The 27,276-nt window shown below is 41.3% G+C and overlaps 1 protein-coding gene across 7 annotated transcripts in view; it reads left to right on the top strand.

The window, feature by feature from the left end:
• Window positions 1-27,276, top strand: part of rps6kal (ribosomal protein S6 kinase a, like) — a 101,858-nt gene that overhangs the window by 37,793 nt on the left and 36,789 nt on the right. For all 7 annotated transcript variants that reach the window (XR_007892586.1, XM_051650579.1, XM_051650574.1 and 4 more), the window contains exons 10-18: window positions 7,106-7,176; window positions 7,401-7,489; window positions 7,616-7,680; window positions 9,289-9,391; window positions 9,502-9,626; window positions 13,308-13,430; window positions 13,533-13,622; window positions 13,724-13,882; window positions 18,307-18,468. Coding sequence is in view for 6 of the 7 variants with exons in the window: in XM_051650579.1 (XP_051506539.1) it covers window positions 7,106-7,176; window positions 7,401-7,489; window positions 7,616-7,680; window positions 9,289-9,391; window positions 9,502-9,626; window positions 13,308-13,430; window positions 13,533-13,622; window positions 13,724-13,882; window positions 18,307-18,468 (987 nt within the window). In the remaining variant the exon portion in view is untranslated. The remainder of the gene's footprint in view (window positions 1-7,105; window positions 7,177-7,400; window positions 7,490-7,615; window positions 7,681-9,288; window positions 9,392-9,501; window positions 9,627-13,307; window positions 13,431-13,532; window positions 13,623-13,723; window positions 13,883-18,306; window positions 18,469-27,276) is intronic.

Below are 27,276 nucleotides of genomic sequence, written 5' to 3'. Positions count from 1 at the left end.
CCATACAGGTGCATAAGCGGAGGTTGTAACACTGAAAAACTGTCTATTAGACGCTTTTGTTTTCTTCGCCAGACCTTGTGCTCCAGATGTGTCATTAAACTTGAGATGAACCACGGTATAAATACCTACTGAACCGTCGGTGGCGAACCGTGCGGTTCCATCTTTTACAGAGAACTGTTTCACCCCTAGTTTGCACCTGGTATTAAGATGCATACATCACTGTTTACACCTGGTCGCTTAAATGCATCTCCTGTGACCACTTGTGTTCAGATTTCCAGGGGATGATTATATACTGTGCATTCAGAAATTATTCAGACTCCTTAATTTTTTCACATTTTGTTATGTTGCAGCCTAAAATGCTTTAATTTTTTTTCACATCAATCTAAACTCCATACCCCATAATGACAAAGCAATAACAAGATTTTAATAAATATGCACATTTATTAAAAAGAAAAAACTGAAATATCACATTGACATAAGTATTCAGACCCTTTGCTATGACACTTGCAATTTAGCTCAGGTGCATCCCATTTCTCTGGATCGTCTTTGAGATGTTTCTGCACTTTGATTGGAGTCCACCTGTGGCAAATTCAATTGATTGAACATGATTTGGAAAGGCACACACCTGTCTATATAAGGTCTCACTGCTGAAAATGCATATCAGAGCAAAAACTAAGCCATGAGGTCAGAGGAACTGCCTGCAGAGCTCAGAGACAGGATTGTGTTGAGGCATAGATCTGGGGAAGGCTACAGAAAAAATTTGGTTGCATTGAAGGCTCCCAAGAGCACAGTGGTCTCCATAACTCTTAAATGGAAAAAGTTTGGAACAACCAGGACTCTTCCTAGAGCTGGCCGTCTGACCAAACTGAGCAATCAGGGGAGAAGGGCCTTCGTAAGATAGGTGACCAAGAACCCGATGGTCACTCTGGTTGAGCTCCAGAGATCATGTGTGGAGATGTAAGAAACTTAGAAAAGGACAACCATCACTGCAACATTATACCGATCTGGGCTTTATGGCAGAGTGGCCAGACGGATGCCTCAGTGCAAGACACATGAAAGCCTGCTTGGAATTTGCAAAAAAGCACCTAAAGGATTCTCTGGTCTGATGAAACAAAGATTGAACTGTTTGGCCTCGATTCCAAGCATCATGTCTGGAGGAAACCAGGCACTGCTCATCACCTGTGCAATACCATCAAGCATGGTGGTGGTAGTATCATGCTGTGAGGGTGTTTTTCAGTGGCAGGGACTGGGGGGACTGGTCAGGGTTGAAGGAAAGCTGAACGCAGCAATATACAGAGATATCCTTAATGAAAACCTGGTCCATAGCACTCAGGACCTCAGACTGGGCCGAAGGTTCCCATTACAACAGGACAATGACTCTAAGCACACAACCAAGGCAACAAAGATTGGCTTATGGACGACTCTGTGAATGTCCTTGAGTGGCCCAGCCAGAGCCCTGACTTGAACCCAGTCGAACATCTCTGAAGAGACCTGAAAATGGCTGTCCACCAACGGTCCCCATCCAACCTGACAGAGCTTGAGAGAATATGCAGGGAAGAATGGCAGAAAATCCCCAAATCCAGGTGTGCAAAGCTTGTCGCATCATATCCAATAAGACTTGAGGCTGTAATCGCTGCCAAAGGTGTTTCAACTAAGTACTGAGTTAAGGGTCTGAATACTTTTGTCAGTGTGATATTTCAGTTTTTTCTTTTTAATACATTTGCAAAGTTATTAAAAATCTGGTTTTTGCTTTGTCATTATGGGGTCTGGAGTGTAGATTGATATGACTTTTTTTTAAATTTAAAGCATTTTAGCATAAGGCTGCAACATAACAAAAATGAAGGGGTCTGAATGCACTGTACATCAATCAATATGTCAGTGTGTTGCTGCATGAAAATAAATCACAAAGATAAATACCACTGTGCTGTTTCTCCCAGATGCAGTTGAAATTTAATCTAAGCACAAATGCAGCATTTTGAGCAGAATTATTCATTGTTTTAGTGGAGAACCTGTATTAACCTGAGCTTCAGATGTATGTTCTTGTCATCTGTGACCCTGCATGTTGATACTAGACACACTGATGAAGATTCGTGAAGTTCTTGTGCTTGTGTATTTATTCTCTTTTTCAAATGTTCTGATCGGACGGTTATTTTCTTTTAAAGCAGCTTGTATTGGTAAAGTTTAAACTGATTGGCAGGTGAGAGCTGGCACTTCGCTGCTGTCCAGGACGCATTCAGAATGGGTTTGTGTTTACACCTCAAAAGCAATGTGGTCACCTCTGTATGTGTGTTTTATTTTATTTATTTATTTATTTATTTTTATATCCAACCACAAAACGTGTTGCGCCACTTGTGATTGAATCAGCCAAAATGCGTCCAAATACCAGGTGTAAACGGGGTCCTTTTAGAGCCTTTTATTAGGCAGAATATGATGAAGAACATGCATTTCATCTCAACCTTGGCCTGAATAGCCTCAAGCACTTGGCTATATAAACCCTCTGTAGACAACAGTGCATCTAGATAAGACACTCAATCTCGATCTGGCATATCTGTCTGATGTTGACCTACCACTGGTTACCATGTCTGCACAGACAGAGAGAGCTGAACATCCTCACATGCAAAGCCCCCCTTCTGTCATCGGGCGAATTTCAGACTGCATTTTTGCACCCTTACAGGGCACTGTGGGAAGGGGATGCCACTCAAAATGTAATTTCTAATGAAAGTGAGAAAATTAATATTTTTTAGAACGGTCCCTTCCTCAAGACTGTTAGTGAAGGGTACATGCATGCTGTAATACCATGCTCCCTTCAGAGTACCCACTTTAAGGCTCTGCCCTTTGGAGTGAGTAGGGCATGGGGTCAAGTCATTTCTATTTGTATAGTGCTTTTCACAACACAACATTGCTTCAAAGCAGGTTTAAAGAAAATCATGCATTAACAGAAAATGAAACCATAATATCTATAAAGTCTTCATTGTGTAGTTTGATTTAAATATGATTGTAAATTGTGTATAAAAATAAATAATAGTTGTATTTAGAACCCCAGTGAGCAAGCCAAAGGCGACTGTGGCAGTTAACACAAAACTCCATAAGATGTTGGTTAATGGAGAAAAATGACCTTGGGAGAAACCAAACTCACTGTGGGGGCCAGTTTCCCTCTGGCTAAGCAACATGAATATAATGCCAATATTAGTTATATGTGTGCAGTGTAAGTCATTGTTTAAAATGAGTAAACTAAGTAAGTGTTAAGGGTCAGTGTTTAAACAAAGATTTTGTATGAACTGTAAGATTAATGACTAAATTCATCCTGGATTAACTGCAGAAGTTCACATAGATGCATTGCACTTTGTTAGTTGGCTGATGAAGGCTTTTGTTGGCAATTAATTGATAGTCTGTGTGTTCCATTTTAAGAGTGTAGTCCATCATTAGACCAAGGTGATGCAGGCAGAGATCAGTGAGGTGCATTGCAGTTCAACCGGCAGGTCATTTCGGTGAAGTCCATCCTAAAACCAAGATTCAGGCAGTGGCACATGACGTTGGAGTTGGCATCTTCTGAAGTCTATCATAAAAGACTGAAGTGATGGCACCAGCTGCATTTAGTGATCATCACTCAGAGACACGTAGCAGTGGAGTCCGACACCAAGCAGGAACGGAGCTGGATCTGGCCGGGTTGAGAATGTGATTATAAATATTAATCCCGAGTTTGAGACAGGAAAACAAATAGAATAATATTAGTGTAGATGCCATTCAATTTTTTGCAGTGTTATAGATCATGATAAATGTTTCTGGTTCCGGCAGACCTAACTAAAGCAGCCTAATTGTGAGTTCAAGGATAAATTAGGTGTATGCCTGGCTAAATAGATGAGTCTTTAGTCCTTAAACTGAGTGAATGTGTCTGTGTCCTGAACAGTGTTAGGGAGACTATTCCATAGTTTAGGAGCCACATAGGAAAAGGATCTATTAACAGGCCACAATTTTGTGATCGTAATAAATGTGATGGAATATAGCATGGTAGAAGGTCACATAAGTACTGTGGAGCTAGACCATTCAAAGCTTTGTATGTAATTAACAATTTTTAAATGAATACGAAATTTAACAGGTAGCCAATGTAGCAATAAAATGGGGCTAATACGATCATGTTTCTTGGTTCTAGTCAGCACTCTGGCAGCTGCGTATTGAACCAATTGAAGTTGCATTACAATAATCTAGTCTTGAGGTCATGAATGCATTAATTCGTTTTTCGGCATCAGCAATAGAGAGCATGTATTGTAACTTAGCAATATATATGGGGTTGCTCACTTTTGATTGGAATTCACCGGTGATCTCTCCAAGCTTTTTTTAAATACATAACCTGATATGACCCTAATCAAGTGTGATCTTGCAAGCAAGAATTCCGTTGTACTGAATAAAAGTTTTCACCAGTGCTTTCATTAACCTCCTGAGACCAGAGTGTGGCTACTGTGTGCATTTTCCATTTCCCTTTTTGATTTGTAACTAGTAGCAAATAAACAAGCAAAAATAATAATTTTCAATTATTTTTTGAGCAAATAGTTTTCCTAAAAATTGATGATGACAGCAGGACTAAAATATGAAATTTTAAATAATACCAAGCAATAGACCAATTTGTTTTTTTTTCATCAGATTGTTTATTAAGTTGGTTATTAATGTTTTTGAGACATTAATAAAGAAATTAGTGTAATTAGTCCTAGTTCGGTGAACTTTCATAGACTGTGTGCTGGGACATCGTCCTGCTGTTAGTGAAGAGACCACTCGGGACACAAGACTGGCAGGTGCAGTCAGTGAGTTGTCAGTGCTAACTTATCTCGCTGTTTACATTCGAAATAAACTCGATATTCTTGATAACATGATACCTCAGCTTGAGCTTCCCTCTTGCTTGTGAAATGGGCAAGGTGTAAGTTGTTGGCACCGCAGCTGCGTATTAAGGGCGGGTTTTTGGGCAACGCTGCAGAGTTATTGGCCTGATGGTGGGAACACAGATACATTTTTGGTCTTGGGGCTCGAGGTCTGAGGCTATTGGCCCTGGTTGGTCAGTTGATATCCCTGGCTCGCACTGGCCCGATAGTGGAAAAGCGGCTACTGATTGTCTGATTGCGAAAATGCACAGTGAAATTAGGAATTAATTTACTCATGTTAATGAATAGAAGCGTATTGTACAGTGATAACAAAATAGAATATAACAAAATTTATATTAAAATGAAGCAAAATGTGTTAATGTTGAAAGTTATTCAAAATAACTAACATGTCCCAAAATCCACATATCATGTTTATTAGCGCATTGATGGGCGAAACATTTATGAATTTTTTAAAGCGCCATATCAAACCAAACTAGAGATGCTACTCTTTACAACCAAATGGGTTTCAGTGAAAAATTTAAAAAGGTGTTTTTCCAGAGGTACTTTTGTTGGCTCTGCACCTGTGGAAGCCCTTTACTGAAATCGATGTCATGTTATTTTGTCACGTAACTCTGTGCGGCAGAAGTTTAACCCTTAAATGATAATCTAAAGTCTTGTGAACAGCATTGAGTTGGTTTAAATTAATTTAGATAAAGCATTGCATATTGCGAAGCCAAAATACAACATTCATGCATATGGATGCGGGGTTGCACAAGATTAATACTGTCATATTCCGCAGCACTGTATTTGACAAAAAATAACTCCAATGATGTAATTTGGAATGTGCTGTGAGGATCTGTATCGAAGCACTTTATTTGATAAAAAATAAAGCAATGATATATTGTCAAGTAATTGTTTTGTTTTTATTTTATTTAAATTATATGAATCCATTTGATTAGACAGTATTATGATTATAAAATGTACTTAAACTTTAAAACATGTAATTCAGAAAAAAAAAAAAAAATGGAAAACAAAGAATTTTGGGAAAAAATTGATATGGCCCTAGGTAGACAAGCAATGGCTCCATGAGTGGAGAACTAACCAGCCCTATCTTTTGATCCCCCCTCGAGATCCAGAAACTGCCCATATTCCAGGATGGTTTATCAGGTTGATAGTGGGTTCTCCCAGGATGACATCAGCTCTGTATGAAGTCTGGATAGAGAGGGAGTTTGATGTCTAATCAGTGTTGCCCAAGAGGAAGGCAAAAATCCCCCTAACCTAGTGGATTTTCTGAATCAGAGGTGGCAAGGACCACTCCATGTGCAATTTCTTAGCTACAAATTGTTACAGGACAATAAACTGCCCTACTTCTGACTTGCACTTCAGATGACAAACTGTGATCCTCTGTGTTAAGGACTCCTCATCATCTTGGTCCATCTTGACCCATGATGCATAAATTGCGGATACAGGCTCCATCTTGCACACCTTGAGACACTACATCTGCTCTGCCCAGCTAGCACCGGGCTGTACTGCCATGTCAGTCTCTCACAGTCAACAGTCACACTGCGAAAAATCAGGGTTCATAGAGAGCAAAGGGCCAGCTTGTTCCACCACAGTTTGCTCAAGAATCTCCTCGTTATGACACTTGTTGTTCGAGAATTGACCATCTGTGCTGGTGATAAATTGCACAAACTCAAGGTTCTGTGGACATGTATAATGCCAAAACAGACTGAGCATGCTTCATGAAGATGTTTATCATAGAGAGTAAATCAACCCCAGGGGAGTTTGCCCTTGATTGTTTTATCTTTGGTCCGAAAGGGCCATCAGAAGTCTCTGAGGGGAGGAAAATGCCCCCATCAGACCCAGCAATGCTTTTCTTCCTCATTAATGGTTGATGTTAGTCAATAACCAACAAGACCTGCAAAGAAATGGCTGAAATTTAGGACATTGTTCATCTAACAGAAAAGGAATTGACAGCTGACACTTGCATTTGGACTAGCAAAATCTGAACAGAACTAAAGTTAATTTCCTTAGTGAGGTAAAAAGCATAGGAGTTGAATGGTTCTTGATGGTAACTGGGATATTTATTGGCCAGGTGTGGCATCCCTATGTTACCATTGTCATTTATCAACCACAATAAGATATTAAATCACATGCGATTTGTGTTCATATCACACATTGGATTCCCATACAGCAGTGCTGTGATCATTCAATTGGTCATTGCATTTGACGGCTATTTCTTTTTCTTTCCCCAGTTTGAAATGCTGACCGGAACCTTACCGTTTCAAGGAAAAGACAGAAATGAGACCATGAACATGATTCTCAAGTAAGTGTGGCTGTTCAAACATACCAGTGATGCTTGATTTGTTAAATGTTCTATAAAGGCTGCCAGAGTGAAAAAAAGTTAATTGACTGGTAAACTGTAAAACCAAAAAGAAACTTGACTGCTCAGGCAAAGATAATCTGTTTAATGGCCTGATGAACATCCAAATAAATTGCTGGTAACTTTTGTTTTTCTGTTTTTTTCCAATGATTGTTCATGTACATCAGAGCAAAACTGGGAATGCCACAGTTTTTAAGCTTGGAAGCACAAAGTCTTTTACGATTGCTCTTCAAAAGAAATCCATCAAATCGTTTAGGTAAGTCACCTGCATTCCATCAAATTACAAGTCCATGAGTTGCAGAACTGGGGGAAAAAAATGTAGTTTGATATAAGTGATACAACCACTAGTCATCACTATAAGCTGACTGTTGGTGTGTTTCAGGGGCAGGTCTAGACGGAGTGGAGGAGATTAAACGACATGCATTTTTCTCCACCATAGACTGGAATGTAAGGATCAGTTATCCCATCATTACATAAGCTAAACTGCACATATGCTCATGCCCCATCCTCCATCGCTTGAGTTTGTGTGGCAGATGGCCAGGCAGTGTGCCAAATCTAGCTGTGGTTGTCTAATGTCCACAGCGAGGAGCATCTTGAAAGACCCTTCCTAGAGAGAACGTCTTCGTGTCCACCCTACCTCAATCACAGATTACATTTAAAGTCAACATGAAATCAAAATGTACCCTATTTGCTTTCTTAATGCACAGTCCTGGTCTTTTTGTGCATGATTCTTCAGTGCACATTATTCCAAAGAAAATTTGTTAATAGTCCCAGGTGCTACGACAGTTTCAAAACAGCTTGAAATCTAGATCTCTTGTCTTCAGGTGTGCGCACTGTCCCGATGAGCGAAAGACAGAGACAATGAACCACAGCCAATGAAATATAGAGAGAGCGCAAGAGGAGGGCAAGGTATTAGGAAGCAGAAGACGAAAAATTATTAGAGGATATAATGAAACTTCACCTGCATCTGCCTACCTGCTGTCTTTATTATTTTCAGCTGTTTTTATAATTTTTTCCTTTGCAAATTAGAGCAAATATTTGTAAAAATGGGTGCGAGCTGTTCTTTCTTGTTTGTTGAAAGATGACAGCAAGCATTAAAAAATTATGAAAATAAAATAAAACCTCATCCACATCTCCCTACTCACTGTTTCTATTATTTTCAGCTGTTTTTATTATGATGCCAATAAGCGTGAGCTGAGCCGTTCTTTCATGTTCGTTGTTATCAAGAATAAACTTTGAGTTTGTGGATTAATTTCGTCATCTTAATTTTAAGATGAATTTTGGCTGATCCTTTTGAAACGGGACAACACTAAAGGCAGCTGTAATGGATGGTATTTTGCCGGTTTTGGGCTGATTTAAAGAGAAATAAGCGTACGAATGGAAAATTGAAAAAAGCAAATGCATGAACATGTACAATAGGGATACAGATATGAGCAGCACGCGCATTAGAAGCTCAGTTACAGGTACTGCACTAAAATAACTGTGAACTGAGAAACTGTGCACCGGTTTTTAGCGCTCTCTTTCTCTTCTTTTACTTTTTTGCACTTTATTATCTAGTAAAACACAGACGTAATGATTGATGAATGTTCTCATGAAATCTGAGACTCTCTCCTCGAAATCCGAACACAAGTGGTCAAAAGATGACCAGGTGTAACAGTGATGTCTCGCTTGTACATTTGTGATCGAATCACCCAAAACTCATCTTAATACCAGGAGTACACATGGCCTCAATCGGGGATGAATGGTCGTGTAGTTACTACACTACAGTCCTGCAGTGTGTGCACCAGCACAACCAAAAACAGGACTGTAATTCGCAGGGTGCCGACTGCAAGTCGTGTAGTGTAAGCTTGGCTTTAACAATCTACTTCAATTCATATTCTGGTCTGAATTTTGTATAGAACAGCCACTTTTCATCATCCAATCAATTTTAGATAGTGGAAATCCTGCTGAATGTCCTGTTTCACTAAAATTGTTAATAGAAATGGGTTAACCTCTAGATGGGCAGAACATGTTTAATTAGAGGTGTTTATTGTGTCTGTGATTTTTGTTGTGCAGAAATTGTACCGGAGAGAACTTCTGCCTCCATTCAAACCTGCTGCAGGGAAACCAGATGACACATTCTGCTTTGACCCAGAATTCACCGCCAAAACTCCCAAAGGTACCAACTCCCAAGTGATGATGACATTATCAGCTGTCACAGGCCCAGCCACAGATGAGATGATTCTGCTGAATTTGTTTCTTCACTGACTCTTGTGTGTTTATGGAAAGATTCTCCAGGCATTCCTCCCAGTGCAAATGCTCACCAGCTCTTCAAAGGCTTCAGTTTTGTAGCTCCAGTGTCATTAGAGGAAAGCAAAAGTGCGCCTTTAGTCAGCATCCTCCCCATTGTGCAGGTAAGCCACTAACCTTGGGACAACTATGATAAAATTTAGGACACATCTACTCATTCGTATTATCATTGCAGGGTTTGCACAAGGTTCTTAAAGTGCTTTAAGTGTTTGAATTTAGCTTTTAGAAATGTAAGTACTGGAATACCTGGAAAATCGGCATGTTATGTTTAAAAGTGCTTGAAATTAAAACTGCCTGAGAAACGCATTCATTTTCCACATATCTTTTGATATTCGGGATATCCCTCACTCACAGCGCACAAACTGTTTTTGAACTGCCCAAGAACGGAAGGGGCCATCTGACCGACATGAAAATATGACCAATCACAGCTCGTTTTGATTTTAAACATCAAACATCAAAGGTCTGTTCTTTGTGTTTTTTACCATATGTCAATGTGGATACACAGACCTCTACAACTTGCATATGCAACCAATTTTTGCGTCATTAGTAACTGGCCAGTGGTTGAGTGTAGTGGTGTAGAACTTTAACACCAAAATCCTTTTATTACATGTTGTGTTGTATGAATGAGAATTCTGAAGGAAATTTACTTCATGGATTGGCTGCATGGAATTTCACCATCACTTAGTTTGAGCCATGATAGGCCATAGAAACACTGCATTTAATGAGGTCAACTCTGATTTTGGTTCAACTTTACCACAGACAGGCGTAACATGACAGTTGGATTTCATTCACGTTATGAGTGTAAAAATTTAGTTTGACCAGCTCCATTTAATATGTGTCCATCAAAGATAAGATCCAAGCACTCATCTCATTGAATTATGTCTCTTAATATCCTTTCTGTTCTTTAAGGTCAGTTATTCATCGAAAAGTAAAAAGAAGCATTTATTCTAGTCAGACATAATGCAGATGCGATAAAGAAACCGTGCAACTCTTCTCTCCTTAATATGCGCTGTCATGGCAGATGCTCATTTTGAAGTGCTGGTTTTCTTAATGAGACAGTACCATTTTAGCGCTTGTCAAACAAATGAATGAAACCTCAAAGCAAAATATTTGCAAATAATAAAAATTATTTCAAACAGTTACAGCTCATCATGAATAACATTTGCAATGTCATGACATATTAATTGCTAAAATGTAGAATTTATACATTTTAAAAAGCTAAAATGTGATTATAAAAAGGACAAGTAAATTCTAAATATATATACAGTTGTGCTCAAAAGTTTGCATACCCTGGCAGAAATTGTGAAATTTTGGCATTGATTTTGAAAATACGACTGATCATGCAAAAAAACTGTCTTTTATTTAAGGATAGTGATCATATGAAGCCATTTATCATCACATAGTTGTTTGGCTTCTTTTTAAATCATAATGATAACAGAAATCACCCAAATGGCCCCGATCAAAAGTTTACATAGCCTTGAATGTTTGGCCTTGTTACAGACACGCAAGGTGACGCACACAGGTTTAAATGGCAATTAAAGGTTAATTTCCCACACTGTGGCTGTTAGTGTCTGTGTATAAATAGTCAATGAGTTTGTTAGCTCTCACGTGGATGCACTGAGCAGGCTAGATACTGAGCCATGGGGAGCAGAAAAGAACTGTCAAAAGACCTGCTTAACAAGGTAATGGAACTTTATAAAGATGGAAAAGGATATAAAAAGATATCCAAAGCCTTGAAAATGCCAGTCAGTACTGTTCAGTCACTTATTAAGAAGTGGAAAATTCAGGGATCACTTGATACCAAGCCAAGGTCAGGTAGACCAAGAAAGATTTCAGCCGCAACTGCCAGAAGAATTGTTCAGGATACAAAGAAAAACCCACAGGTAACTTAGGAGAAATACAGGCTGCTCTGGAAAAAGACAGTGTGGTTGTTTCAAGGAGCACAATACAACGATACTTAAACAAAAATGAGCTGCATGGTTGAGTTGCCAGAAAGAAGCCAATGCCACAAAAAAGCCCGGTTCCAATATGCCTGACAACATCTTGACACGCCTCACAGCTTCTGGCACACTGTAATTTGGAGTGACGAGACCAAAATAGAGCTTTATGGTCACAACCATAAGCGCTATGTTTGGAGAGGGGTCAACAAGTAGTGTTCTCCTTGAAACAGCCACACCTTTTAGATATCCTTTTCCATCTTTATAAAGTTCCTTTACCTTGTTACGCAGGTCTTTTGACAGTTCTTTTCTGCTCCCCATGGCTCAGTATCTAGCCTGCTCAGTGCATCCAAGTGAGAGCTAACAAACTGATTGACTATTTATACACAGACACTAACTGCAATTTAAACAGCCACAGGTGTGGGAAATTAACCTTTAACTGCCATTTAAACCTGTGTGTGTCACCTTGTGTTTTCTTTTTTTTTTGCATGATCAATCATATTTTCAAAATCAATGCCAAAATTTCACAATTTCTGCCAGGGTATGCAAACTTTTGAGCACAATTGCAGATACTGTGTATATAAAGAATATATACATACATATATATATATATATATATATATATATATATATATATATATATATATATATATATATACACACAAACACACAGACTTTCACAGACTACAGTATATATAGTATGTTTCCTCTCTGACCGATAACCTCCTGTATGTTTGTTAATGCTCCATTCATGCCATGTCGGAATTACTGTAATGCAAGTTTCTGATTTGTAAATATTGTTCACTACCCTAATACAAGTTGGGAACTCAGAAAAAAAAAAAAGTGGCATACATTGACAAACTTGTGATTGGCTACAACAGCGCATGCACAGTGGTATTGCATTTGACAGGAATAGAGCATTTACTCTCAAGGGCTGTGAAAAATCTCATTCGCAAACAAACTGGATGAAGTGGTACACCTCGTTAATGAACTAGAATCTACTGACCAACTGAAGGAAGGGGGCATATTTTTCCATTTACTTTGGCATCGGCATGTGAGCCAATCTTGTTCAACAAGGGGCGGAAGAGTTATAAATGCGGGGCTGAATAAAAATCGCGATATGAACTAGTGTGATTTATCAAACCGCGAGGGCCGTGATTTAATTAATTAATAAATAGTTCTAAATGCACTGCCCGCTGTGCTGCACTTATGTGCCCAGCTAACTGAATGTAAACAGAGTCCGTGTATAACACATACTCTGAGCATCTATGAGGCTCATGATATGGTGTTTTCAGTGGTTTCAGAATGGTTCTGTGCTTGATACACACGCATTTTATCTTGTGCCCTGAGTGACAGATGTGCTCTTGAGTTCGTTCGGTGTGCTGCCATTGCTGAGTGCTCCAGCTTAACTCTGCTAAACAAGTTTTTCACATTTTAGAATAATAGCAAAGTCATCAAAGCTATAAAATAACACAAATGGAAGTATGAAAACTATGTAGTGACTAAAAATGTCTATCAGTCTTGTACTTCTGCAGGTAAGGGATAATGTACCGACATCAGGTCTGAAGGTGATACAAAAGTGTTAATATTCCATTAATTGCTTTAGATGTTAATTTTAACACCTCTAAATAAAATATTTTAAATTACGTTTATATTGAATATATTATATATTTTTTAAATATAATATTCTGTTTTGTAATAAAATAGGATTAATATGTATATATGGCAAAGATTATAGTACACTTAGTTTTTTGTTTGTTTTTCCCTGTTTTTGGATAAATTTTTTTTTTTTTTTTTTTTTTTGGAGAAAGTTGATATTGTGTGTAAGTCAGTTGTTTGTTGAGTCAGATGCACAGTGGCTCGGCTCAGTTCTCTGATGTGTACGAGTTGAAGGAGGACATTGGCGTGGGCTCGTACTCCATCTGCAAACGCTGCATTCACAGAGTGACCGCCATGGAGTTCGCTGTCAAAGTGAGGCACATGGCATTTCATGACAATCATTTCTCATGTCTCAAAGAATCCATTCCAAAAGAGTGTGCATTTAACATTCACATGTTCTGCTGTGTTTACTAGATTATTGACAAAAGCAAGCGAGACCCGTCAGAGGAGATCGAGATACTGATGCGGTATGGCCAACATCCCAACATCATCACACTAAAGGACGTGAGTGAAACCCTCTCTCACACACTGCACTCTGTGTTTAGAAGGTGTGTGTTAGAGTAACTGAAGTCTCAGTTGTGTGTATGTGGGTGTGTGTGATTCAGGTGTATGATGAGGGTCGTTTGGTGTATCTGGTGACAGAGCTGATGAAGGGAGGAGAGCTGCTGGATAAGATCCTCCGGCAAAAGTTCTTCTCAGAGCGAGAGGCCAGTGCTGTGCTCTACACCATTACCAAAACTGTAGACTACCTGCACTGCCAGGGGGTGAGACACTTTCACTTTATAGTGTACAAAATCATTGTCATATGACTTACTGCAGCCACAGTTTGTTTACAAACCAAAGCCAAATGCAGGAATGCTAGCTCATAGCAAGAAATTTCACATTCTGCAGCTCACAAACATTCAAGTTTGGTGAACTCTGACCTGCAAATCAGGTTGACGAGAAGTAATAATAGAAGACTACTAGAAGATTGTAAAGTCACAACTGACCATTTGGCTCAATACATCGAATGCATATTTCAAAGCTACTGACATGGTGCTGGCTTAGGACTCAATTGCAGAACACATTACGACTTGGTAGTAACAGGAGGTTTATTCAAAAACTCAAGGAAACAAAAACAAGTCGAATCTAGACAAGGTCCAAAAACTCAAAAGCTAGGAAGGCTAGACTGGCACTTCAAAAATAGAACGGAGATACTCCAAACTAGTAATCATAGAACTAGATATTTAACAGAGAGCTTGGATAAACAGATCATCAAAAATCAGCTAGGCAGCTAGGCTTGAACACATGACAATCTGGCAAAATAAAACTGGTGAGAGAAATTAAATACACTGGAGTGAAAATCAGCAAACAGGGAACAGGTGAGGCTTATAATCAAGGGAGGCCGCTGATTGGCTGGAACGTTCATGTGATCACAAGGAGCTGGAAAACTGGAACCTGAGAGAGAGAAAGAGACCCTCCCACACACACACACACCTAGGAGGCAGGACGGATCCTGACAGTACCCCTCCCTCTACGGATGCCACCAGGCGTCCCAACCAGGGCATCAGGGTGGCGCTGATGAAAGTCTCTGAGAGAGGGGTCCAGAATAAAACTAGCAGGTACCCAACATCACTCTTCATGTCCGTAGACCTCCCAGTCCACCGTAGAGTACTGTAGACCTCTTCCCTGATGACGGACCTCGAGTAGCCTTTTGACCGAGTAGGCCATTCCTCCATCAATGAGTATGGATGGGGGAGGGGGCTTGGTGGGTGGGGAGAGACAGCTGGAACAGAAGGGCTTAATATTGGAGACATGGAAGGAGGGGTGTATTCTCCTGAGAGAGTGGGGGAGTCTGAGACGCACAGTGCAAGGGTTAATAACTTTGGAAATGGGGAATGGGCCAACGAACCTCGGAGCCAAACCCTCTGTCCCACGCGATACCTAGGGGATTTTCTGTGGCAACGGTTTGCATGCCTTTTGAAAAGAGCTACGGAGTGGAGAAGTTTAGCCCGGGCAGATCTCCAGGTCCTGCGGCACTGACAGACAAAAGTGTGGGCTGAGGGAACTGCAACCACCACCTCCTGTGCAGGGAAAAGGGGTGGCTGATAACCCACTGAACACTGGAACGGAGAGAGGCCGGTAGAGGATACTGGTAGTGAGTTATGGGCGTATTCTACCCAGGGGAGCTGTTGAGACCAGGTGGAGTGGTTTTCAGATGCCAGACATCGGAGGGTAGCCTCTAGTTGTTGGTTAGTGCGTTCTGTCTGGCCATTAGTTTGGGGGTGAAAATCTGAGGAGAGACTAGCAGAAGCACCAATAAGGGAAAAGAAGCCTTCCAAAACCCTGAGGTGAATTGTGGGCCTCTGTCAGAAACTATGTAAGTGGGAAGACTGTGTAGCCTAAATACATGAGTAATGAGGAGCTGTGCAGTCTCCTTAGAGGAGGGGAGTTTGGCTTGGGGAACACAATGGGCAGCCTTAGAGAAACGTTTGACAACAGTCATGAGAATTAGGGAGGCCAGTTTCAAAGTCAAGGGCAACATGGGACCAGAGCCTAAGTGGAACAGGGAGAGGGCGTAGCAATCCTGAAATGGGGTTTGTTGTTGCTCAGCACAGACTGATCAAGCTGTGACAAATTCCCTGACGTCCAACCTGATGGAGGGCCACCAAAATAGTCTCAGGAGTAAGGCAAGTGTTCGGGAGATGCCAGGGTGACTGGACAATTTAGAGGAGTGGGCCCAATGTAACACTTGGGACCGAAAAGGAGAAGGGACATAGGCATTTGGAAGGGATGTTACCTGGGCCCGGGTCTTGACATTGGGCATCCAATACCTTAGTTTCAATGTCCCATTGGGCAGCTGCAACAAGGCACAGGGTCAGGCGCCTCCCCCTCAGGAGCAAACTGGTGGGACAGAGCATCTGGCTTACCATTCTTTGAACCTGGAAGGTAGGAGAGAACAAAGTTAAACCGGGTGAAGAAGAGTGCCCAACGGGCTTGTCTGGAGTTTAACCTTTTTAGTGGTCTCGACTTATTCTAGATTTGTGTGATCCGTCCAGACAGTGAAGGGGTGCTCCGCTCCCTCAAGCCAGTGTCGCCACTCTTCCAAGGCGAGTTTAACAGCCAGATGTTCTCGGTTATTGATGTCAGTGTTGCTCTGAGGGGGTCAGGATATGAGACAGGAATGCACATGGATGCAACTTCTGATCCTTAGGGCTCCTCTGGGAAAGCACCGCCCCACACTGGTTTCTGAGGCATCTACTTCAACTATGAACTGTAGTGCAGGGTCAAGGAGAGGCAGAATGGGTGCAGAGATAAAGTTCTCTTTTAAATTGGTGAACACAGCAGTGGCAGCAGGAGTCCAATGGAAAGGAGTGGTGGTGGACGTAAGGGCTGTCAATGGGGCTGCCAGAGATCCAAATCCACGGATGAACTTGTGATAAATGTTAGAAAAGCCCAGAAAACTCTGCCACTGTTGTCGGGTGGTCAGAATAGGCCAATCCACCACTGCTTGCACCTTGGCAGGATCCATATTTATGCTTCCTGCAGACACAATAAATATCTGTAGGGGTATCTGTTCTTGATTGTGATGTCATTCAATCCTCTGTAGTCGATGCAGGGTCTAAGGCTCTTGTCCTTTTTTTCCACAAAAAAGAAGCCAGCTCCAGCTGGAGAGGAAGACGTTCGAATGATCCCGGCTGACATGGACTCTTGGATGTATTTGTTCATAGCCTCCATCTCTGGAGCAGAGAGAGAGTAGAGGCGACCCCTTGGAGGAGTGGTGCCAGGAAGGAGGTCTATGGCACAATCATAAGGGCAATGAGGCCACAGGGACAGGCTGGACTAATAAAGGAGCAGGCAGCGCCTCTGACAGCTGCACTTGGAGTTTGGCCATACCTTCAGAAAGGGCCTTAAGTTGCTGGTCAACAGACTGGAGGCACTGGTGTTGATGACCCAGAAGACTGCCCTGGCTTTCAATTGCAGCCTTCAGTTGGTCTGTGTCTGCTGAGTCCATCTTCTTGTACTGATATGGTGCTGGTTTAGGACTCAATTGCAGAACACAATATGACTTGGTAGTAGCAGGAGGTTTATTCAAAAACTCAAGGAAATGGGGCCTGGGTAGCATAGCGGGTATTGACACTGACTACCACCCGTGGAGTCATGAGTTTGAATCCAGGGTGTGCTGAGTGACTCCAGTCAGGTCTTCTAAGCAACCAAATTGCTTCGTTGCTAGGGAGGGTAGGGTCACATGGGGTAACCTCCTTGTGGTCACGATTAGTGGTTCTCGCTCTCAATGGGGCGCGTGGTAAGTTGAGCGTGGATCACGGAGAATAGCATGAGCCTCCACATGCTGTGAGTCTCCACGGTGTCATGCACAGCGAGCCACGTGATAAGATGCACAGATTGACTGTCTCAGAAGCGGAGGCAACTGAGACTTGTCCTCCGCTACCCGGAATGAGGTGAGTAACTGTGCCACCACGACCTATTAAGTAGTGGGAATTGGGCAGTCCAAATTGGGGAGAAAAGGGGATTAAAAAATAAATAAATGATAAAATAAACTAAAGGAAACAAAAACAAGTCGAATCTAGACAGGGTCCAAAATCTCAAAAGCTAAGAATGCTAGACTGGCACTTCAGAAATAGAACAGAGATACTCCAAACTAGTAATCATAGAACTAGATACTTAACCTTAACAGAGAGCTGGGAAAAACAGGAGATCAAACATCGGCTAGTCAGTTAGGCTTGAACACACAACAATCTGGCAAAATAAAACTGGTGACAGAGAACGTTAATACACTGGAAGGAAAATCAGTAAACAGGGAACAGGTGAGGCTGATAATCAAGGGAGGCCACTGATAGGCTGTAACATTCGTTGATCACAAGGAGCGGGAAAACTGGAACCTGAGAGAAAGAGAGACCTGAACACACACACCTAGGAGGCAGGAGGGATCCTGACAGCTGTGTATTTTTATTGTTCAGGAAAGTGAGTAGATGGTATATTTTAACATTTCGAATGTAATATTTGTGATTTGATTCTGTTGGATGACTGGATGAATTGGCCTTTTTTTATTTGGAGGTCCATATATTATTGATTTTTGTACAGCTTGATTAAATATGTGTGTTAAAAAGTCCAATAGAACTTGTGCTTGAGCTGGTCAGCTGTGCAGATACTTGTGGAGTGTTGATGTTCTCTAATGTTCCGCATGCAGGTGGTGCACAGAGACCTGAAGCCCAGTAACATCCTCTACATGGATGATTCAGGAAACCCAGACTCCATTCGCATCTGTGACTTTGGCTTTGCTAAGCAGCTGAGAGGAGACAATGGGCTGCTGCTCACTCCCTGTTACACGGCTAACTTTGTGGCTCCTGAGGTGAGACAGCCACTGTAAAATATAAATAAAAAAACACAGTGTTACATACAGGAGTTTGTTTTGTTTTGCACCCCAAAATCAGGCCTAACTTAGTAAATGAGGTGGGGGACTCGAGTTTTTTGACTTGACTTGAGTCTGACTCGAGTTGCAAATTTCTGGATTTGTTTTTTGCTCGATTAAATGCAGAAAATAACTTGACATTGACTTAAGGACCAATGACTGGAGACTCGAAGTGGATGACTCGGCAATTACTTTTTTCATGTTATAGTTGAAGAAAGAAGTTTACATAACACTTAGGTTGGAGTCATTAAAACTCATTTTTTTAACCACTCCACAGATTTCATATTAGCAAACTATAGTTTTGGCAAGTCGTTTAGGACATCTACTTTATGCATGACACGTGTAATTTTTCTAACAATTGTTTATAGACGGATTGTTTTCACTTTTAATTGACTATATCACAGTTCCAGTGGGTTAGAAGTTTACATACACTAAGTTAACTGTGCCTTTAAGCAGCTTGGAAAATTCCAGAAAATGATGTCAAGCCTTTAGGCAATTAGCCAGTTAGCTTCTGATAGACTAATTGGGGTCAATTGGAGGTGTACCTGTGGATGTATTTTAAGGCCTACCTTCAAACTCAATTTCTCTTTACTTGACATCATGGGACAATCAAAAGAAATCAGCCAAGACCTCAGGAAAAAAAAAAATTGTGGACCTCCACAAGTCTGGTTCATCCTTGGGAGCAATTTCCAAAAGCCTGAAGGTACCACGTTCATTTGTACAAACAATAGTACGCAAGTATAAACACCATGGAACCACGCAGCCATCGTACCGCTCAGGAAGGAGACTCATTCTGTCTCCTAGAGATGAACGTAGATCTTACTTTTTGGAAAATGTCCTCTGGTCTGATGAAACAAAAATTGAACTGTTTGTCCTTAATGACCATCGTTATGTTTGGAGGAAAAAGGGTGAGGCTTGCAAGCTGAAGAACACCATCCCAACTGTGAAGCATGGGGGGGTGGCAGCATTGTGTTGTGGGGGTGCTTTGCTGCAGGAGGGACTGGTGCACTTCACAAAATAGATGGCATCATGAGGAAGGAAAATTATGTGGGATTTTTGAGACCGATACCCATTTTAGAGAGGGAAAATTCACCATTTACCGATATGGTGGCTGATATATTTAATTTTTGAGTTGGAATGAAAACAGACCTTTTCTATGTGGATTTTTCACCAATTTTGCAACGATATGACTATGCAAAGGTACTCAGAAGGTTGCTTTCTTAAATATTTTTATCAAAGAATATTTGACATTCTTATTATACATTGTCAACAAATTCTAGAAGTGAACACTGAGAAAAGAATAAATAAAAATACAATAAATAGCTTAATAAACATCAGTACTGTTTAGTATCAGTCAAATGCTGACCATTAAAATAACGAATAAATAAAAATAAATAGCTAAATAAGCATCAGTATTACTGTTTAGTATCAGTCAAATGCTGACTATATTAATACTGCCGAATCGAGGGATAAACAGCAGCAGCGGTGTTACACCGTATTCTGCTATACAAGTTCAGGTGAAACTTATATAATAATGTAATAATAATTGTAATTATAATGATATATATATATATATATATATATATATATATATATATATATATATATATATATATATATAATGTACAGCTATTTATCTTGTACTGTATTGACATTCAGGCTGTCGGTTGATAGTAAGTTGTTAAGAGAGAATATAATAATAATATAATTTATGACAGTCCGGTGTGAGATATAAGATTAAGAGTAATAAAGTTCAGTGCGGATGTATTTTGATCGTGGGAGATCAAGAGTTCAAAAGTCTTATTGCTTGTGTGAAGAAGCTATCATGGAGTCGGCTGGTGCGGGTCCTGTTGCTGCGATATCGCCTGCCTGATGGTAGCAGTGAGAACAGCCCATGGCTCGGGTGGCTGGAGTCTTTGATGATCCTCCGAGCTTTTTTCACACACCGCCTGGTATATATGTCCTGGAGGGAGGGAAGCTCACCTCCGATGATGTGTCTGGCAGTTCGCACCACCCTTTGCAGGGCTTTGCGGTTGTGGGCTGTGCTATTGCCGTACCAGGCGGAGATGCAGCCAGTCAGGATGCTCTCTACAGTGCAGGTGTAGAACCGTGTGAGGATGTGGCGGTTCATTCCAAACTTCCTCAGCCGTCTCAGGAAGAAGAGGCACTGATGAGCCTTCTTCACAACGACTTCAGTGTGGATGGACCATGTGAGTTCCTCAGTGATGTGGACATCCAGGGACTTGAAGCTGCTGACTCTCTCCACTGGTGCTCCATTGATGGTGATGGGACTGTGTTCTCTGTCTTTTCTTCTGAAGTCCACCACAAGCTCTTTTGTCTTACTGACGTTGAGGGAGAGTTTGTGCTCCTGACACCAGTGTGTCAGAGTGTGCACCTCCTCTCTGTAGGCTTTCATCATTGTCAGTGATCAGACCTACCACAGTCGTGTCATCAGCAAACTTAATGATGGCATTGGAGCTGTGTGTTGCCACACAGTCATGTGTGTACAAGGAATACAAGAGTGGGCTGAGAACACAGCCCTGTGGGGCTCCAGTGTTGAGGGTCAGTGATGAGGAGATGTTGCTGCCTATTCTAACCACCTGGCATCTGCTTGACAGGAAGTCCAGGATCCAGCTGCACAGCGAGCTGTTTAAGCCCAGAGCCCGGATTTTCTCATCTAGCTTGGAGGGCACTATGGTGTTGAATGCTGAGCTGTAGTCTACAAACAGCATTCTCACATAAGTGTTCTTTTTTTCCAGGTGGGAGAGAGCAATGTGTATTGTAGATGCAATGGCATCATCAGTGGAGCAGTTGTTGCGGTAAGCAAACTGCAATGGGTCTAGAGAGAGAGGCAGCACAGAGCAGATGTAATCTCTGATTAGTCTCTCAAAGTATTTGCTGATGATGGGGGTCAGAGCAACAGGACGCCAGTCATTTAAGCAAGTGATTTTTGATTGCTTTGGAACAGGCACAATGGTGGATGTTTTAAAGCATGTGGGGATTACAGACAAAGAGAGGGAAAGGTTGAAAATGTCTGTAAAAACACCAGCCAGCTGGTTCGCGCATGCTCTGTTGACGCGGCCTGGAATGCCGTCTGGGCCCGCGGCTTTGCGGATATTCACCCGTTGGAAGGATCGGGTTACATCTGCTACAGAGACGGAGAGTGAACTAACCTCTGTAGCTTCGGCCGTGAGAGCTCTCTCCGCGAGGGTGGTGTTATTTCCCTCAAAACGAGCATAAAAAGTATTCAGCTCATCCGGGAGATAGGCAGCGGTGTTCATTGCAGAGTTTTTATTCCCTTTAAAGTCCATGATGATGTTAATTCCCTGCCATATGCTTCTAGAGTTGGTGGTGTTAAACTGTCCTTCAATCTTTTTCCTGTACTGGCGTTTTGCTGTTCTGATTGCTGTTCTGCTGTTTTTCGGAGGGCATAACTGGCTTGTTTATGCTCTTCCGCATTCCCGGAATTGAAAGCGGAGGTCCGCACATTAAGTGCCGCGCGAACATCGCTATTTATCCATGGCTTCTGGTTCGGATAAATCTGTGTTCTGGTCGGAACGACGTCCTCCACGCACTTTTTGATGAAACACATTACGCTATCAGCGTAAAGCTCGATGTCGTCATCAGAGGCGGACTGGAACATCTCCCTGTAGCATAGAATCTGATTGGTCCGACCAGCACTGGATCATTCTGAGGGTGGGTGCTTCCTGTTTCAGTTTCTGCCTGTAAGCGGGCAGAAGCAGAATGGAAGAGTGGTCCGATTTGCCAAATGGTGGGCGGGGGAGGGATTTGTAGCCATCCCGGAAGGGAGAGTAGTAATGGTCCAAAACCCGGTCCCCTCGTGTGTTGAAACTAATGTGCTGGTGGTATTTTGGTGCGACTGATTTGAAACTGGCTTTATTAAATTCCCCGGTCACAATGAACGCGGCCTCAGGGTGCGCAGTTTCCTGCTCACTTATACTCCCATACAGTTCCTTGATTGCCCGGTCTGTGTCGGCTTGTGGGGGGATGTACACAGCTGTGATAATGACCGCTGTGAATTCCCTCGGTAGCCTGAATGGTCGACACAGAAGCATGAGAAATTCCAGATCAGGAGAGCAGAAAGACTTGATAGAATGTACGTTCCTCTGATCACACCAGGATTTGTTGATCATAAAACATACACAACCATCTCTGCTTTTACCTGAGAGGTCTTTCGCTCTGTCCGCTCGGTGCACGGAGAACCCCGTGGGTTCAATGGCTGAGTCTGGAATCTCCGCAGACATCCAAGTTTCTGTTAGGCAGATAATACAGCAGTCCCTCATCTCGTTGGAAAGAGATCCACACTTTCAGCTCGCAGTGCTTGTTATCCAGAGACTGAACATTTGCCAGTAGAATACTGGGTAGCAGGGGTCGATTTTCGCGGTGTCTTATTCTGATGAGAACGCCGGCTCGGTTTCCCCTTTTCCTCCTGCGTTTCCGTGTCCGGACTGCCCAGACAAACGGCTCCGCTTGCGTGTTTGTAAACAGCGGGTCGGCATTGAGGAATTTGAAGTCCGGTTTACGGTGTGAAATTGCTGAACCAATGTCCAAAAGTGCAGACAACATCCAAGACAAAAAAACATAAGAATTGTGAACAAAACAAACTAAACACTACCATGTTGTGTCGCAGCTCGCAACGCAGCAGCCATACTCGGTGCCATCTTGAGTCAAACAAATGAATCCAAACCTTAGATGGATATCTTCAGATCAGAATGTCCTACAGACATGAGAGTTGGCTTGTTTGAATTGGGTGAGCAATCAGTCTTAAAGTATCATCATGGAAACTACTTAGCCACAACCTAGCAACCATTTAGAGCACCCTAGCAACCAAACCCCTTTGACTTCCATTCAAAATCACTAAGATGGGTATCTCAGGATCAGATGGGTATCTATCACTCTCTTTTCTATCTTTCTATCACTCCACTCTTTTTATTCTTTCTTTCACTCCATCACTTTAACACCCTAGCAACTGCATACAACCTAGCAACCATTTAGTGCACCCTAGCAACCAAAACCCATTGACTGCCATTCAAAATGTCTTAGATGGATATCTTCAGATCAGAAAGTCCTACAGACATGAGAGTTGGCTTGTTTGAATTGGGTGAGCAATCAGTCTTCAAGTATCATCATGGAAATTACTTAGCCACGCCCTAGCAATGACTCAGAACAGCAAGCAGCCTTCTTGGTATCACACTGGCAACTGCCTAGCAACCAGATAGGGTTACCCTAGCAACCAAGTAACAAATCACATATCTCTGCACCAGAACATCGTAGAGACTTCCGGGTTGACTTATTTCACTCAGGATGGCAAGGAGCCTAGATAAGTATCACCCTGGTAACTGCTTAGCAACCAGATGGGGTTACCCTAGCAACCAAGTAACAAATCACATATCTCTGACCCAGAACATCGTAGAGACTTCTGGTTTCATTCATTTGTCTCAGGCTAGCAAGAAGCCTTTTCAGTATCACCTTGGTAACAGCCTAGCAACCAAATGGGGTTAACCTAGCAAAAAAATTTGCCTTTCAGAAAAACAAGCAAGGGGTAGGGTTGCATAGGAGTTCTTGCAGCTGGCTTTCTATCTGTATGATGTTCCTTCTGTCTGACTGCAAGACCTTCAAACTTCCAATTCTTCAAACTATTTTAAACTTTCAGACAAGGCTTTGTCAATCCAACATAAAGTTTGTCTTCAGACTTTACTGTCTAGTTAATATTATTTTCTTCTGAGCCAAAATTTAAACAGTATCTCCTCCTAGAGCTTTCAAGCTACAAACACCAAACTCGCCACAGACCTTCAAACTGGTCTGACTCGGGTTGCTATCTCTTTTCTAACTGATCGGACTTCCAGTATTCCCGTATCAGACTTCCGAACAGGACTGATTTTAAATTGACTCCCATTCAATGGGTGAAAACTTTTCCCTGTAATAACTCCTTTAGAGGATTCAATCTACTTACTATCACTCCACCACTTATACTTTCTGTCTATCACTCTATCACTCTCTTTTCTGTCTTTTCATCACTCTTTTTATTCTTTCTTTCACTCCATCACTTTAACACCCTAGCAACTGCATACAGCCCCATTGCATACAAACCCATTGACTGCCATTCAAAATGGTTTAGATGGATATCTTTAGATCAGAATGTCCTACAGACATGAGAGTTGGAGTGTTTGAATTGGGTGAGCAATCAGTCTTCAAGTATCATCATGGAAACTACTTAGCCATGCCCTAGCAACCATTTAGAGCACTCTAGCAACCAAACCCCATAGACTTCCATTTAAAATCGCTTATATGGGTGTCTCAGGATCAGAATGTCGTAGAGACTTCATTGTTGGCTTGTATGACTCAGAACCGCAAGCAGCCTTCTTGGTATCACATTGGCAACTGCCTAGCAACCACATGGGCTTACCCTAGCAACCAAGTAACAAATCACATATCTCTGCACCAGAACATCGTAGAGACTTCCGGGTTGACTTATTTCATTTAGGATGGCAAGGAGCCATGTCAAGTATCACCTTAGTAACTGCCTAGCAACCACATGGGCTTACCCTAGTAACCAGGTAACAAATCACATATCTCTGCACCAGAACATTTTAGAGACTTCCGGTTTTGTTCATTTGACTCAGGGTAGCAAAGAGCCTTTTCTGTACCACCTTGGTAACTGCCTAGAACCAGATGGGGTTACCCTAGCAACCAATTTGCCATTCAGAAAAACAAGCAAGGGGTAGGGTTGCATAGGACTTCTTGCAGCTGGCCGTCTATCTGTATGATGTTCCTTCTGTCTGTCTGAAGTTAAGACCTGCAAACTTCCAACTCTTCAAACTTTTTTAAACTTTCAGACAAGGGTTTGTCAAGCCAACAAAGTTTGTCTTCAAACTTTACTATCTAGTTAATAATTATCTTTGATAATTATTAATTATTGCTAATAACCAAACCCACTCCTAAATGTAGCTCACAACTTCTGTAAAGGATCTCTGTTTGTCTGGGAAAGGAGGAAGCGGGAGCCAGGTCCACATTCAACAAGACTTTTAACACACATGTTGAACTGAAAGTATAACATCACATGAACACTGCTGTGTGTGTGTCTTGCTCTCTGGCGTCCCTGGCTCCTCCTCTATCTCTCTCCCACTGATTGGGCAACTCGGCGCCGGGCGTGCATCCTCTTCACAACCTCGTTTTGAAACAAATTGTTTTCGTACCATTGACATCTTATTCACAGTTTTTTCAGAACTTTTCTCAAATCCAAATCAGCTCAATTATGACAGAATTGGTTATATTTACACGCCATCATTTAACTTTTACATGATGTAATAAATCTCTAAATTGCCACTTCATCATTTTAAAGTAAACCGTCACTCCATTAAGGCAACACACGCATGCCGCTAGTGCAGCACACATACGTGATGGAGCCTTAACCTATATTTCCCTCACCAAAGCAGTTAAAGTCCACAATGTGGGAATACTCTGGGTTTGTTAAAGACCCACGAGAAACAATCTATGTTTCTCTGTTACACAGTTTGTAAGATTTGTCCCAAAAAGTGTTGGCTCAGGCAGAAAAAAATTCATACCGGAAGCATGGTTGACGAAATGCTTTAGACGTACAGAAAATGGACAATGATACTGTAGCAGAAAATAGACTGGTAAAAACAGCAACAACAAAAAAAATGCAAATGAATAATTGTTTATTTTTCAGTGGGTATTGTTTAGAATCAAACTAAATTACAAAAGCTACCAATTACTAAATCAACTGCATATCTGAACAGTTAACCTTGGCAGTAATCATTGCAAGTTATTAGTTTTTCTGTTTGCTAAATTCAATTTCTTAAATCTTCAAATAATTCAAGGTAATTCAAACTTACTGGGTCTCGTTTCTAAAGTCTGGAGTAAATGCTCTCAGTCATTGTAGTGCAGCAGGTATCAGTGAAGACAGAGCTATGAGATTAAAGTTATAGAAAGACCCTTCTTGATTTCTGAATATGATATGCTTTGAATTCATAAAATGACAACAAATATAAAATTAATAATTACACAAGAAGCCTGTTTAATATTTGTTTATAATTTATTTTATTTCTCATATTCTCTGAACACTGTTAATGAAGAGAGTCCTCAAACAGCGGAACAAAATATATAAAAAAACAGTTAATAGCACAATTACAATGGAGGGGAATCCCACGGCAGGCATTGAACCTGAAAAAAAAAAAGAAAACAGATAAGCAGTATTTCAGAAAAATATTTGTTAATTATTTTGAGCTCAGTGACTTCCGGTTAACAAATACAAAGGCCAGACACATTAACATCTTTTATGTCTTTATCTGAACAAAGTAGCATTTGCATATATACAATTTTAAACACATCTTTAGAAAGAAATATTAAGTTGTATCATTTAGCATGTGCTACAATGTGTTGTTGATGGTAACATACCTGCGGTGGCAATAATGCAGTCGTGTTCATCGATTGACCTTCCACAGATGAAATAATACATGATTTTAGAGACTTGAATATCTTTCCTGACTCGAGTAAGCACTAACGGTGTGCATGAAGTGCACCCAGACCTTCACTTTATCCATTCCTCACTTGTGGAATGACCTTCAAATCCCACCCGAGCAGCTGATTCTCTAGCCACTTTCAAGAAATATAAAGACGCATCTCTTTCATGAGTACTTGACCCAATCCTACTAATGCAAAAACTGTCGTCTTTCTCTATTAAAATTGGTTTTAATTCATTCTTGT

The sequence above is a fragment of the Myxocyprinus asiaticus genome, chromosome 22 (genome assembly GCF_019703515.2).
Source record: "Myxocyprinus asiaticus isolate MX2 ecotype Aquarium Trade chromosome 22, UBuf_Myxa_2, whole genome shotgun sequence".
Taxonomy (NCBI): Eukaryota; Metazoa; Chordata; class Actinopteri; order Cypriniformes; family Catostomidae; genus Myxocyprinus; species Myxocyprinus asiaticus.
This window is presented reverse-complemented; position numbering and strand designations above follow the sequence as displayed.